Source organism: Lolium rigidum, chromosome 7 (assembly GCF_022539505.1).
Source record: "Lolium rigidum isolate FL_2022 chromosome 7, APGP_CSIRO_Lrig_0.1, whole genome shotgun sequence".
In the NCBI taxonomy this organism is placed as follows: Eukaryota; Viridiplantae; Streptophyta; class Magnoliopsida; order Poales; family Poaceae; genus Lolium; species Lolium rigidum.
The window spans coordinates 325348604-325362262 of record NC_061514.1 but is presented as its reverse complement, the minus strand read 5'-3'; the positions used below and the strand labels follow the sequence as shown (position 1 = coordinate 325362262).

The following is a 13659-nucleotide window of genomic DNA, read 5'->3' as shown; positions in this document are numbered from 1 at the left end:
TCCTCCCTTATGAGGAAGTCAAGTTGACGACCATCCGCCAAAATGCCTCCTTCCGCGCCATGATGTCCGATGAAGTCCTTAGCGAAGTCATCGCTTTGGACATCTCTAAGAGGAATGCAGCGGATCTTGTTGCACGTGCTCACAACACCCGCAAGCCCAACCTCGTATTGAAGATGAGGGAACATGAAGCAAGTGAAAGTGATGAGGATCCCATTGAGTAGAGTTTGGATGATCTCAAGACCAACTACCATGAACACATGGCACTCGCCGCCAAGAATTTTTGGGATGGGAACAAGACTAGAATCTCAAGGTCAAGAGGAAGCTCAAGATACTCACCTCGTGACTCTTCAAGAAGTTTCTCCAAGAGCCCAAGGGAAGGGCAAAGGGGGAGAACTTGCTACAATTGCGGCGACAAAAGCCACTTCTTCGCGGATTGTATCTATGAGAGAAGAGAAGACAATGGTGGGAGACTCGTCCGCAAGAACAAGTCCAAAACCTTCTCCAAGGGCTTCTCCAAGTTCTCCTCCAAGCCCGGTGAAACCAAGGTCTCCTTCACCAAAAAGCCTAAAACATTCATCATCCGTGAGGAGTATTTCTCCGATGAAGATGGAGAACATGATGACAAGAGCTCGAACAAGGAGGACGAGGGAGTGGCCGCCATCACCATTTCCCCTCCCTCCAACTCCCTATTCAACTCACCTAATGAGAACCTCGTCACCAACAACTCCCGTTGCCTTATGGCAAAGGTATCGTCGGAGGTTCCTTTAGGGCTTGACCCGAGGGTACTTTGAGAACCGATTCGTGCAATAACACGACTGAGCACATGCAACCAAACAAGCCAATAATTGCTAGGCCGATGCGACCTAAGGCTAGGCCATGCAACCACTACACCTGGGCAAAGTTCGGGCCGGCCAGGGCTTAAAAAAACCCGGCGGTAAAAAGTCAGGCCCGAACTAGCCCGGCCCAACCGTCGGCCTGGAATTTAAGCCTAAACCCGACCCAAACATGCAAAAAGCCCGACCCGGCCCGACCAGGCTTAAATGCGCGAAAAGGAAGACCCGAGCCTGGCCCGGCCCGATGTTCGGGCTCAGATTCCACGCCCGAGTTCGGTCCAAAGTGCAAGCCCGGCCCAGCCCAGGATTTTCGGGCCGGGCCGTCCGGGCCGGGCTGCTCATGCCCAGATGTAGCAACCACACGCGCCCGGATCTCTTCCGCAGGTTCCGGCAAAAAAGAAGAAGAGAAAACGAGCCCCTTCTCTGAGGGCAAATTGGACTTTTGTTTTCCTATTCTGTTCCGCCTGAGCATTCCCTCCGCCCGCAACCTTCCCCTTCCGCCCAAACAACACAGAAATCCGGCGAATTAAAGCTAGGGTTTTTACGCCGCTCGCCGCCGATGAAGGGTGGCCGATTACACCGCCCGGAGCCCCCGGGATCTCACGCCTCCGCAGCCCCGGCTGCGGCCGCGCCCGCCCCCACGCCCGCCGACGACTGGGTGGACGGCTCCTGGACGGTGGACTGCTCCTGCGGCGTCACCTTCGACGACGGCGAGGAGATGGTGAGCTGCGACGACTGCAACGTGTGGGTGCACACGCGGTGCGCGCGCTACCTCCGCGGCGTGCACGCCTCCTTCTCCTGCCACAACTGCAGGCACAAGCGCTCCGCCGACGAGACCGAGGTCGCCGAGCTCCTCGCCGAGCTGCCCACCCACCGCCCGCCGCCGCTCTACCGCCGGTGGGCCGAGGTGCCGCTCCCCGCCCGCGTCCACGTCCACGGAGGCACCGACGCCGCCCTCTTCCGCGGGTCCCCGTCCTCCCCCGCCTTCTCCGCCGCGCTCTGGCGCTGCGCCGGCTACGTCCCCAAGAAATTCGGCTTCCGCTACTGCGAGTTCCCCTCCTGGGCCGAAGACAAGGACGGCGCCGACACCCTTTTCGCCCTGGCCAGAGAGAAGCGGAAGGAGACGGCGCCGGCAACCAGATTTACCCTCTCCCTTGCAAATAATAACGCTCAAACCCTAACCAAGAAGGCCGAAGGCAGTCCGCAGGCAGGCGCTGCCGGTACAAAGGAAGTTCCTCCTCGGACTGATGCCAAGACGAAAGGTGAGTAGTTTGGTTACAATTCTTATTTAATTGCCGCACAGAGAAGAGTTAATTGTTCCGTGATGACACCACCTACGTTTCGATTATGGATTGTTAGTTTGTTCATTTTAGGAGCATCCAAGATCGCTACACATGCCGATGATACACGGGATAATGGGTTTCATCCGAAAGGGGATGTTAACATGCCTGATGTTACGCATAAGGATCAGTTTGCCGACACAAGCATGACCAATTCTGATTTTCAAGAAGTTGCTGAAGCCAGTAGGAAGGCAATGGAATCCTTGGAACCGAGCGGGGAGAAGAAGAGTTCCGAGGGAAATCCAAGGGTGCTGATAACGGAAGAACCCGAGGAGTCTATGAGATTGGAGATCTCTTCTGGAGTTAGAACTACATCAACTGTGGCAGAACAAGAAGTGCACTCACGATCTGTCAAGGCAGAGGTTAGTATCTCATATGTAAACTGCATAATACTGGATCTGTTGTCTTCATTTAGTGTTGGTAGATTGCAAAAGTACTTCAGTGCCATTTTCTACTTTATAGTCTGCTGGGATATGCACTTTGGCTAATCAGTAGGCCGTTTGCTACTTCAAGAGCGCACGTCTAGGGAGTTCTATGTGGTCATGCAAGTTGGGTTGTGCTGCTAGCTCGGACTAAGCCTATTGTAAATTTGATTACTTCAGTTGTCCTGATCAACTTATCCCAATTTTACTTTAGAATTACCTACCTTCAAATGATTTTCTTGTTTGCATGCACAGCACATTTCCCTGCATGTAGCACCTTATTTCGTCCTCCGGCAATCCATCTTCATCCCAAACAGCACTTATGTTCGCCTAGTATTATTCTCATGTCCTGGCTTCCCATAGTACTTCCATTGTTTCACAATAGGTCATTATTCTACCAATATTGTTTCATGTTAGAGTTGGCAGCTAATGTCAGGCTTCCAAAAAATTAAAATGGAGTAGTGTAAATATATGTAACCTTCTTTTGTGTTAGGATGACCACGCATGCTCTAAAATCTTAGATTGGACAATCTCCTGTTCTAAGCCACATGAAGAACAAGTAACAGGTCAAAGCTTGCGAGGATATATGGTTTTACTGTGAATTACTCACATTGAGCATAGCTGTTGTCCAGAATGCTCGACGGAATGACTTGAAGGGTTAGGGTCCATGTTTTTAAGGGGTCCACCTTAGGACGCTTAGGTAATGGAGCGCCCCTCAGCGTCTTAGGTTTTTTGCCTGCTTTAGGCACCTACTGCCTTTAAAACCATGGTTAGGATAATGGATGTGAGAGATTTACCTGGTTGATATAACCTCATGCAAGGATGTGAGGGCATTTTTATCAATTCGGCAGCTAATTGTCAAGCAAGTGTTAGGCTGCTGAATTGCGTCCACCTAAAAACACTTCATGAGATTAACTCTAATTTTACCCAAAATTATCCCACTACTATTGCGATAACCTAGAAACACTTACTGAAATTACTATAATTTTACCAAAAATCAAACAAAACTTCATCTGGCACGATAAAAGAATTATGCAAATTACGGAATCTTCTAGTGCGTGTTTTCTCTAGCAGGATTGAGCTGGTGGCGATGCACTGATGCTTGTCGAAAAGGTAGTCCTGTCACGGGGCGGTGCTAGCATTAGGAGGCTGCTCTGCCATTAAGGCTGAGCCTCAGCAGGTGATCAAACAGACCCAACATGAGTTAGTGGTGCTCCGTGAGTAAGAGTATATCATATAAGAGGGAAAAATATTGATGGCTAAATCGGTCTATTGTTGGGTTCGACGAGTCAAATGGCGTAGTGCTTCAAGCTAGTACTATTGGGTGGGATAAGCAAAATTATGCAATTTGGTTGGCAGATCCAAAATATCTGGTAGAGCTACCTCCAATTTTTCCCAACTCAGTTGGCCTTCCCTTTTTCTGTCACAATTATTGTTGATGTGTTTTTGTCGGTATTATTTTTCTTAGCTATGAGTTAGTTGTGTCTTTGTGATAGTGTACAGACTGTTTGGTTCTGTGCTAGAATATATCTTTGAATGAAGAAGTGCAGCGCTCAAGTCATTTTGGATTGTTTGTTGTGCTGTAAAAATTGGTCTGCGGTCGTAGGGGTCAAAGGCAGTGCTTCAGAGCTGGACAGGTGGAAGAAAACGGCAAACTAGGTGACACTGTAGAGTCTAGGGCTCCAGGCTACCGCCTATCAGTTCTGCCTCGCTGTTGATTCTGTGTTGCTGCTGGAATGATATAGCCACCTCTGTTGCGGTCAAATAGTTGCCGCTTGATCTTGTTCGCTATCTTGTTTGCCATCATGGTGGTCGTCATTGTTGCTGATGATTAGAGTGGCAGGAGTGGTACTGCTGTAGTCGGAGAACTTGGGAAAAATATTTTGAGTGCGGTAGCGTCTTAGGACAAAAGGGTAGTTCGGAGATCATTTACTCGTGCAGTCTTGTTAACCTAGGACATCTCCCCAGGGCTAACATTCACTTACACATTTTTGTGCCCTGCAGAGGCATCCTAGGTGTCTGTTGAAATTGTCTACCGGCAGTTACTGTAAGTGAATGCCTAACAAGGTATTGATAGTGGGCAGATTACCCCCATATGCAGATATTTAGCTTGTACAGTTGTCGTTTATACCTGTATGTTTTTCATTACGTTACAAGCGGCTACAGATTTACAGTTTCCTGGCAACTAAGTTTTTTTTTTAATCTTATGGAATTTTAGCATCTATATGCTTTTAAATCAGTGACTTCTCTGAGTTTCTGAAGATTGTTTCACTTGACCTGTAGTCTATTTTATCAAGTAGGTTTATTTCTTGACATCTAGAAAACACTGCGAATATGCAGGTTAACTCGTGTAGGAAACAAATTGAAGGAAGTCAAAATGTGGGCTTACAATCCGGCATAATTGATGCAGGTAATCAAAGCTCCTGAGCTACTATCTTTGCCAACTATGCAAATGCCTTTGAAACACTGTAGTTAATGCTTGTAACGTTACACAGTTGCGGAAATGGATGGGGATATGCGAATCCATGCTGGTTCTGTGAAAGTGCATGACGGGCCGTGTCTTCAGAAGCAATCAAATCAAGCTTCTTCAAATCTGCAGGTTTCTGTTGGTGTACTAGCTTTGCCGACTCAGTCAAAATCAAAGAATATTAAGAGCAAGGTTAATTTTCAGGATCATGAGAGAACAAAGGCTACCCAGTCCATTAAAGATGAGCATAGGAGTGATACACAAGGTCAAGGGGTCAATACAGGTTCTTTAACCGCTCAAAGAAATTCAGCTAGGTCACACTCTGATTCAGGCTCTGACCTTCCAAGTTCCGAGACAAAAAATCAGATGCACACAGTACCTGAACAAAACTCAGTTCCAGGTGCTCAGAAAGTTTGTACAGTGTCTTCTGGTCCTACCTATTCCCAGATATCTCCCTCTTCAGTATCAGCAGAGCCATCATCAGTAGGGAAGACTGGCCGTCTAATGAAAAAGGAAGACACAAGGTTGGTTGCTCCTGCTGATATCAAACATGAGTCTGCAAAGCATTCTGCAGAGAGTTCCAAGGAATTCAGTAGGCCCTCTGAGAAAGTTCAACCGAAAGGCTCTCTTTCTTCTGCATCAAAATCATCTCAAACAATCAGATCATCTGTACCTTCAGCCAAACATAGAGCACCGTTATCAAAGGAGCAGACCCACAAGACACCTATGACAGGAGGCACCCCAGCAAGATCATTCCATGGTGAAGTGACACCATCACATTCTCGTAATAAGGCAATGCCTTCTAACTTACCCCAGAAAAAAGATAAGATACACCACCGCTTTGTTCATGTTACACAAGATGGGTCTACTAATTCAACATCAACTGAGTTGCGAGCCTCTGATGGGACAGCTTCATTGAGCGATGAACAGGTGTGAACATAATGAAGTTTCCATTATCAAATATTTCTGTTGATGAACAAGTTAAGGATTTCTCACTTCTTGCAACTTACTTTTTGCAGCTTGCGTTGTTATTACATCAACAATTAAACAGCTCCCCCAGAGTACCAAGGGTGCCACGTGGCCATCAAACAGGTAGCATGCAGATGCTACATCAAACTGGAGCCAGTGTATTCTCAAAACGATCTTCAGCACATGGAGGAAAGGATCAAACACCGGTGAGTTCACCTGTACTGAATGTCGTAAATGTATGTTTTTTTTAAATTTTTTCCATTTATGTTAAAAATTATCATGTTGTCTGTTAGCGTAGCTGTTAAAGAAGAGACACAAAGATGATATTGCATTGAGGGATAATGATGACAGCAAGAGGTCAGGAAAGGTGTCTCTTGTTGAACGGAGGCATAGAGATTATAGCACCGAGCATACTCCTTCTGTGAAGGACTCATGCAAATTAGCTGACAATATAGCATTGGAAGAGCAAAATCATGGTACATGTTCAGACGAAGCTACCACTGGGATAGCAAAGGACGATCTGGTGGATAGTGGTCTTCCACACAGTTTACCTGGTATGTAGCTCAGTTCATTTGCTTTTTCTCTTCTAGATATCTGTAACGTGACATAGATTCTATCGACAGGATTCATTCATGAAATCATCAGCAGGAACAGAAATATAACATACGAAGAACTATGTGATGCTATCGGTGAGGTATGTTATTTACATAAGCAGTTTGTGCATAGGTATTCATTATATAAAAAATGTCCACTTTACAACCTTCACCTCTTGCGGAAGTTCACATTACAACCTTTGAGTCCTATTTCCTACACTGCTTATTTGTAACCCTGAACTATGAAATCCATTTGCATTACGACCTTGCCCCATCTCAGGTGGTTTTGTGCTGAATCAGATGCCATGCCATGTTGCAGGCAACCCAGACTACTTATCCATGTCAGCGGACAGCCATATCTGCAAATTACACAAAAACTTGTTCTTCTCTAAGCTACCGGTCTTAATAGCAAGAAGAACAAGTTATTTATGTAGTTAGTTGGTGTGGCAGCCTGTTGATGTGGATACGCTGTCCAAGTTGTCCACCACATGGCATCCGAGTCAGCATGAAACCACCTGAGGTGGTACCAGAGTTGTAAAGTGAACAGATTTCATACTTCAGGTTTAGAAGTGAACGGATTTCAAAGGTGAATGTTGTGAAGTCGACTTATCTCTTCATTTTCTTCACACTGATTTCACATTACTTCTCAGCGTTGGAGAGATTTCGTTAAACCCAAAGGAGAGGATTATGCATATTCCAGCTTTTTACATGCTGTTGATGAATGTCTCAGGACAAAGAGCGAGTGGGCTCACCTTGTTTACCAGGCTCCAAAGGTGAGATCTTGTCTTCAAAAGTATCCAGACTTGCATTTGTTTTTCATTGTACGAGTAATGCTTTGCTAACACTACCTCCCCTCCCCGCAAAAAAAAACACTACCTGATTTTATCATCCTTAACAAGTATGGAGTAACAAGTTCTAACTTCCTTTTCTTCGTGCGTATGTGTGCAACTGCATGCGTTTGTGTCTGTTCTCTCATGGGATTGAGATTGTTGAGTCACTTGGCATATTTTTTCTTTTTAGTTCATGTTTCAAAATGTCACATGTAAGATGGACCAATTTTTTTGCTTCCATTTTGCAATGCTAGACACCCAATGATTGCTATGTCCCTTGAAAATTACTGGCATGCTCCAGTACCTCATATCACTATTTTGTATAGTACACTGTAAAAATGTTATTTATATCCTCACAGTCCTGAAAGTCCTTCATTTTTATTTTAATATCACAATGTTACAAACAAAGTTAAGGACCACCACAAGCAGTGGGTGGAAACCGACCAGAGAACATCCAGCCATTTCACATGGTAAGGTTCTGATTGCTGGAGTTGGCGGAGGCAGAGTAGGGATGAGAGAAGAGAGCTAAATGAGACAGGAGATACCTTCTTGCTTGGTTCTTTTTCACGAAGTGCTAGGGGTTTTATAACTGGCTTACATAGGGAGATTGCAACTCAACTCTATATGATAGCAAGTTAACAAGATTATTAGGAGAAAGAGATATCTACTAAGTTTAACGGGCTAACGAACTAACAAGATAATCTAGGAGGGATAGATCTCTATCTCTGACGCTGCTGCCTGCACACCTGGTCCTGCGCCCTTGGTGTGGCTGGTGTAACCTGAGGATGGGTGTGATGTTATAGGCATGTCCCCACGACGTGGACACAGAACAAAGAACAGACTGGACGACCACTTTGGTTTCTAGAATTCTAGAAGTGCAGGATAAGAGAAAACACACTAATATGACATGAATGCCACACTTTACATTTTTAAACTTTAAATCACTCCTACAGATTTTAAAATTAGTTTTCTTTTGCTTTTACTTGGTGACTATCATAACTTTTGTTGAAATAAGGATTACACCTGCTAAAACTTGTTTTATATTTAGTTTTTAGGGATAATTGTCTAGTTTTAAAAGGGCAATTCTATGTTGCCCTGTAAATGAGTTCTATAAGGGGAAGTATTGAATACAATCTACATGTTTGCGAGTTCTATAAGGGGAAGTATTGAATACAATCTACATGTTTGCTGGTAACTGGAAAATAAATTGAAAGTAATCTTTGTTTCTTACTCCTTAGTGCTTCAGCTGTCTGCTGTTGAAATACAAAATATAATAGTCTTTGTTTCTAAACAAGACCATGCATAAATCTCGTTTAGCCATGTAATACTATTTTGTTCCTGCATTATTCATGTAATATCAAAACGATTACATATAGTTTGATGGTTGAAGATTTTATTCCACTTTTGTTAAAGAAGATGTCGTTCAACTGATTCTATTTCAGATATTTTGCATCATTTGATGGATAAAGATTTGTTTCTGCTTGTTATTTTTGTTTCAGGCGAATCCAAATAAGCGGCGTAAGGTGGAGAGCGAATCTTTGTCGGCTGATGCAATGGAAACAGAGAAGACGAGAAACCAGTCTGAAAGATACCCAGGAGAAGAGGGTAGTTCTGAGTCGCAACAAGGTCTGCCAAGGGGCAAACGGAAGGGTTGGAAACGCTCCCATCATGAAATGAAAGCTTCAAGTGACAAGAACACGAGGAAGAGGCCGAACCTCAATTCATCCTCGGAGGATACTGCTGCCTCCTTGTCTGCTTCCAGTAGCAACCCTATGGATGACGAGAGCCAAGATAACTCTTCTGGTGGTGACAGGCAACCGAACTCTGCAGATTCAGGCTCATAGGGCGGTGCTGGTGCAGTGCCATTTGCAAATACAGAGTGCATCTAACTGATAGAGGAAACCACCGGATTTCCTTTCTGTCCCTCAGAATGTGATGGTCCATGTGTTCGTGCTGAGTTTGAGAGAAGCCGCGGCCTGGTTTCCCTTATCCGGAGCATATGTAACAGTAGTGTAATCTAGAGTACCATTTTCTCTGACGCAGGTCATTTTGCGTAGCTAGTGTGTTGAGTGTGCATTTTGCAAGGACATGAGCATATGCCCACAAATAAATAAAGTAGTAGGCAATTTGTACATGTACATTTTCATTTCTTTGCATTTTGTTCGAGGCTAATTGTGTGACAGGAAGGTATAAATCATCTCAAATAAAAAAAAAAACAGGTTTGCATTCAAAGCCTGTTGCTGTTCACCCCAATTGATGAACACAACAATGCAAGCTGGAGAGGAAAGATCCGCTGAGTAAAACGTTGTTTTGCTCCTTGTTGAGAATGTAATTGAACATGCTCCTTGTTGAGAATGTAATTGAACATAGAAGCTGGAGGATATGCTGAGTTGGAGTGACCACTTGCTTGTACACAGCATTAAGAAAGAACCAGGCCGCAAATGCAACATTAAGTTTCGGCACAAAAGAACCAGCGGAGCAGCAGCACAAGCTTCAGCAGCATGAAGATCAATGTATCATTCATAATCTTGAGCACCACCACCATCACTCTCTCTTCTTGTTCTTTACTCACTGTAGCCTTGTCTGAATTCTGCTTCTTGTGAACTTCCAATGGACTTTGGTAAACTGGTGGGAGCTGGCGGTGGATATGCTGCTACATCATCAAGGTCAAATGCCCCCAGAGTTTGATCAACCACCTCGATTCAACGCCCGACGTTGTAGTTGTAGATGATAAACTTTCGGATGGATTTGGTAGCCTAGTTTCATTTGGCCCAATGTCAAATCGGGACCGAGCCTTGCGCGGCACGACGACCGTGAGTTGACTCTGCATCTGGACTGAAGTGCTGGATCACATCACTCTCTCTCCCGGCATAGTAACATTTGCAAAGAGTGAAGTGCATCATCGTTCCATTTACATCTGTAGGAAGACAGATTCAACACACTCGTTATTCAGTCGAGGTGGTGTTTAGATACAGCTTGTCCTCGACCTCAACTGATCGGTCATCGTGTGATGCCACGATCTCTCTAACTAGCCTCTACTGCTCGACGTGGGGAGAGTGGCGTGCGTGTGTTTGTACTACGTACACTATACAGTAGCTCACACACGCACTCGTACACTATACAGTATATGTAAAATAGTATGAGCAAGCACGCGGAGACGAGAGATACTAGAGCAGCTCGCAATTTTTTCCTTCCCCAGGAAGCTACCCAAGCAGGTGCTCTGCTCTGGGATATTGAATCAAGGGTTCCCAATGGCGACCGGCGCGGCAGCGGCGGCGTCGCTCAGCCTCACCGTGAGGCTCATCGTCGGGCAGCCCGCGCCGTCCGCCAAGGAGGACAGCGCGGGCGACCCCCACGCCATTCTCCCCGAGGAGGTGCACGCCCTGTCCGGCGCCGGCGCGCTACTCCACCCTGCCGCGCTGTCGGCCGTCGCCGGCTCCGCCAAGCGCCTGCTCGCCCTCGCCGGGGCCAGCCCCGGGGCCGACGTGGGCGTGCTCACCCGGGCGATGGAGGAGCTGGAGAGGCTGGCAGCCGGCGGAAGCACCAGCACGCCCATGGACCACGCCGAGCCGAGCACCAGCAGCACGGCCGCCGACATGGACATCGACTCCGGCGACGCCTCCAACCAGCTGGGCGGCGGAGCCAAAAGGAAGCGGGATGGGAGGCGCGGCGGCGGCGGCGACGCGCCCGGCATGGTCCAGAGGCCGGCGAAGCGGCGGATCCTTGCCTGGAGGGTGCGCCAGTACCGGTCTTCGGTGGCCAAGGCCAAGGCGACGGCGAGGAGGGCCAGGAGCCGGCGGGCGCAGGCGCGGCCGATGCGGAGGAAGGCGGGCAGCTGGAAGAGCGTCCAGCAGCAGCTCGCGCGCGCCACCCTCAGCGACGGCCTGCACAGGTGGAGCGCGGGCGGCGGCGCCGGCGCCGGACCTGCTGAGCAGTAAGATCCGCTAGAACCGAATGGGATTAGCTCGCATTTTGTTTTCGTACTCTAGTAATAGTGCCCCTTGATCCGAAGGACGGGGGGCAGCTCAGTGAATTTGGCTGGTCTTTTGTGATCTTGCCCAAATGCGCGCACGGATCCCATCTCCGTGCTCTAGAAGAAACTTATTCCATTAGTGGAGAAGAACTAAGCAAGGAGTCAGACTATTTGCTAGTGACACTCCCCACTTCAGCATTCAGGCTCTAAGCTGGATAGAACAGGCGAGTGGGTTATTAACGTGACCACCGAGTGATTGATAGGCTTCAAGTGAACCAATTCATGGAGCTGCACAGGCACCACATTACAGCATCAGACTCAGCTGATTTTGCATCTTCATTACAGCATCAGACTTGGCTTATTTTGCTTCTGCATTCATGCATTCCACTGGGCACTCTCCAGTCTCCAAGTCTCCACTGCATCTGCATTTCATTAGGGGGCGTCCCCAATCTCCACTGCATCTGCATTTCATTAGGGGGCGTCCCCAATCTCCACTGCATCTGCATTTCATTAGGGGGCGTCCCCAATCTCCACTGCATCTGCATTTCATTAGGTGGCGTCCCCAATCTCCACTGCATCTGCATTTCATTAGGGGGCGTCCCCAATCTCCACTGCATCTGCATTTCATTAGGGGGCGTCCCCAATCTCCACTGTATCTGCATCTCATTGGGAAGAACTTGTAGGGCGAGAACTGGGGCGAGAGTGCACTCTACAAGATCTGTAGGGGTCCACACACCAAAAACAAGTGCGGTGTCGACGCCATGGTCTCTACCGTGACCGCCATCCATACCCACGAGGAATAGGTTGTTGCTAGTAAGCTGGAGTCTGGACTCTGGATTGCCTACATGGCATAAGATGCTTGTGATTGTGTCAACTATCAAGTATGTTGGTAGTTACAGCTATTCTACGATATTACATTGCAGTTTGTGATCAGTAAATATGTGAAACCCTGCCATGATTGCTGTAATATGCGGATGGCTTACTATGTACTAGTACTACTGCGACGCGGTTCATGGAACATGGAAGTAGAAAGGGTGTGCCTATGTCTCAGTCGACTGAGATTTTCTTAAGTCTCGGTCACCTTAGAAAAGTGCAAGTTGCAATCAGTAATGTAGGTTAAATTACTGTGCAATGATGTACTATAAATCAATGCTAGATCTGATAATGATAATGCTTCTCCTGATCTAGTGCTAGACTGCTTTATTTTTTCAGTTAGTCTCTGGGTTAAAGAAGAAACATTCAAGGTTACGGGAATAGTTTGTATAAGAAGAAAGTTAAATCATAGCCCAGTGGCTGGAATAATATGGAATGCCTCTGACCTCACTCTGGTTCAGTTGGGTGTGGTTCCTGACAATATGGAGAACTGAGCAAGGAGTTGGACTATTTAGTACTGACACTCCACACTTCAGCATTTGTGCTCAAGTTGGATAGGATTCAGCATTCAGGCTCCAAGGTTGATAGAACAGGCGAGTGGGTTATTAACGTGACTACCGAGTGATTGATAGGCTTCAGGTGAACCAGTTTGTGGAGCCGCACATGCACCACATTACAGCATCAGACTCAGCTGATTTTGCATCTTCATTACAACATCAGACTCAGGCTTATTTTGCATCTTCATGTATACATTCCACTGGGCACTCTCCAATCTCCACTGCATCTGCATTTCATTAGGGGGCGTTCCAGCCTTATTTGGGTTCTTCAGTTTCAGGAGCCTCATTTTATTTCCTTTCTTTTCTGATGAACTAGATGAAATATCCCTGATTTCGTTTATGGAATTACCAAGCCTTACAAAGTTGTCCCCAAAAGCAAAATGAATGAACCAAACAATAGAATGGCCTATTAACGTGGAGACCTGTTGTTTATATATTCAGTGCTATCTTTTGAGTATTTGTTTGGACAAATCGGTATGGGTGGATTTAAAAATACAAGATTTGACGTTAATGCAGTTTCTGCCGGAGGTGAGCGTTGTTAAGGGTTGCAGATTTTCTAGTGGGGTGGCCCTTGAGATTGCAAACTTCTGTAAGAGAGCGTTGCAATATTCGACCAAAAACTAACTGGTAAGTATAACAAATGCCCCTCCTCAGTCTGTGGTAGAACATGGTAACTAGGAACGTTGATTCTTTCTCATAACTAACATTAAAAAAATGTCAAACACGGAATAGATCAAAAACTACAAACATGACATCAACTCCTTTTATGATAGATATTAAAGCAACAAACCACTTCCTTCTA

General features: G+C 46.4%; 1 protein-coding gene across 2 annotated transcripts; it reads left to right on the top strand.

Moving 5' to 3' along the window:
* Positions 1–1336: 1336 nt before the first annotated feature.
* Positions 1337–9429, top strand: LOC124674358. 2 transcript variants are annotated; one of them, XM_047210398.1, is made up of 10 exons: positions 1338–2095; positions 2207–2535; positions 4936–5005; positions 5091–5194; positions 5267–5992; positions 6082–6237; positions 6330–6585; positions 6655–6725; positions 7275–7397; positions 8954–9429. In XM_047210398.1, exons 1-10 carry the CDS (start codon positions 1393–1395, stop codon positions 9296–9298), a joined length of 2883 nt encoding a protein of 960 aa, XP_047066354.1. In that variant the 5' UTR covers positions 1338–1392; the 3' UTR covers positions 9299–9429. The 2 variants fall into 2 exon arrangements, with proteins under 2 accessions (XP_047066353.1, XP_047066354.1); XM_047210397.1 differs by having other exon boundaries at positions 1337–2095; positions 5091–5992.
* The last annotated feature ends 4230 nt before the right edge of the window (positions 9430–13659 follow it).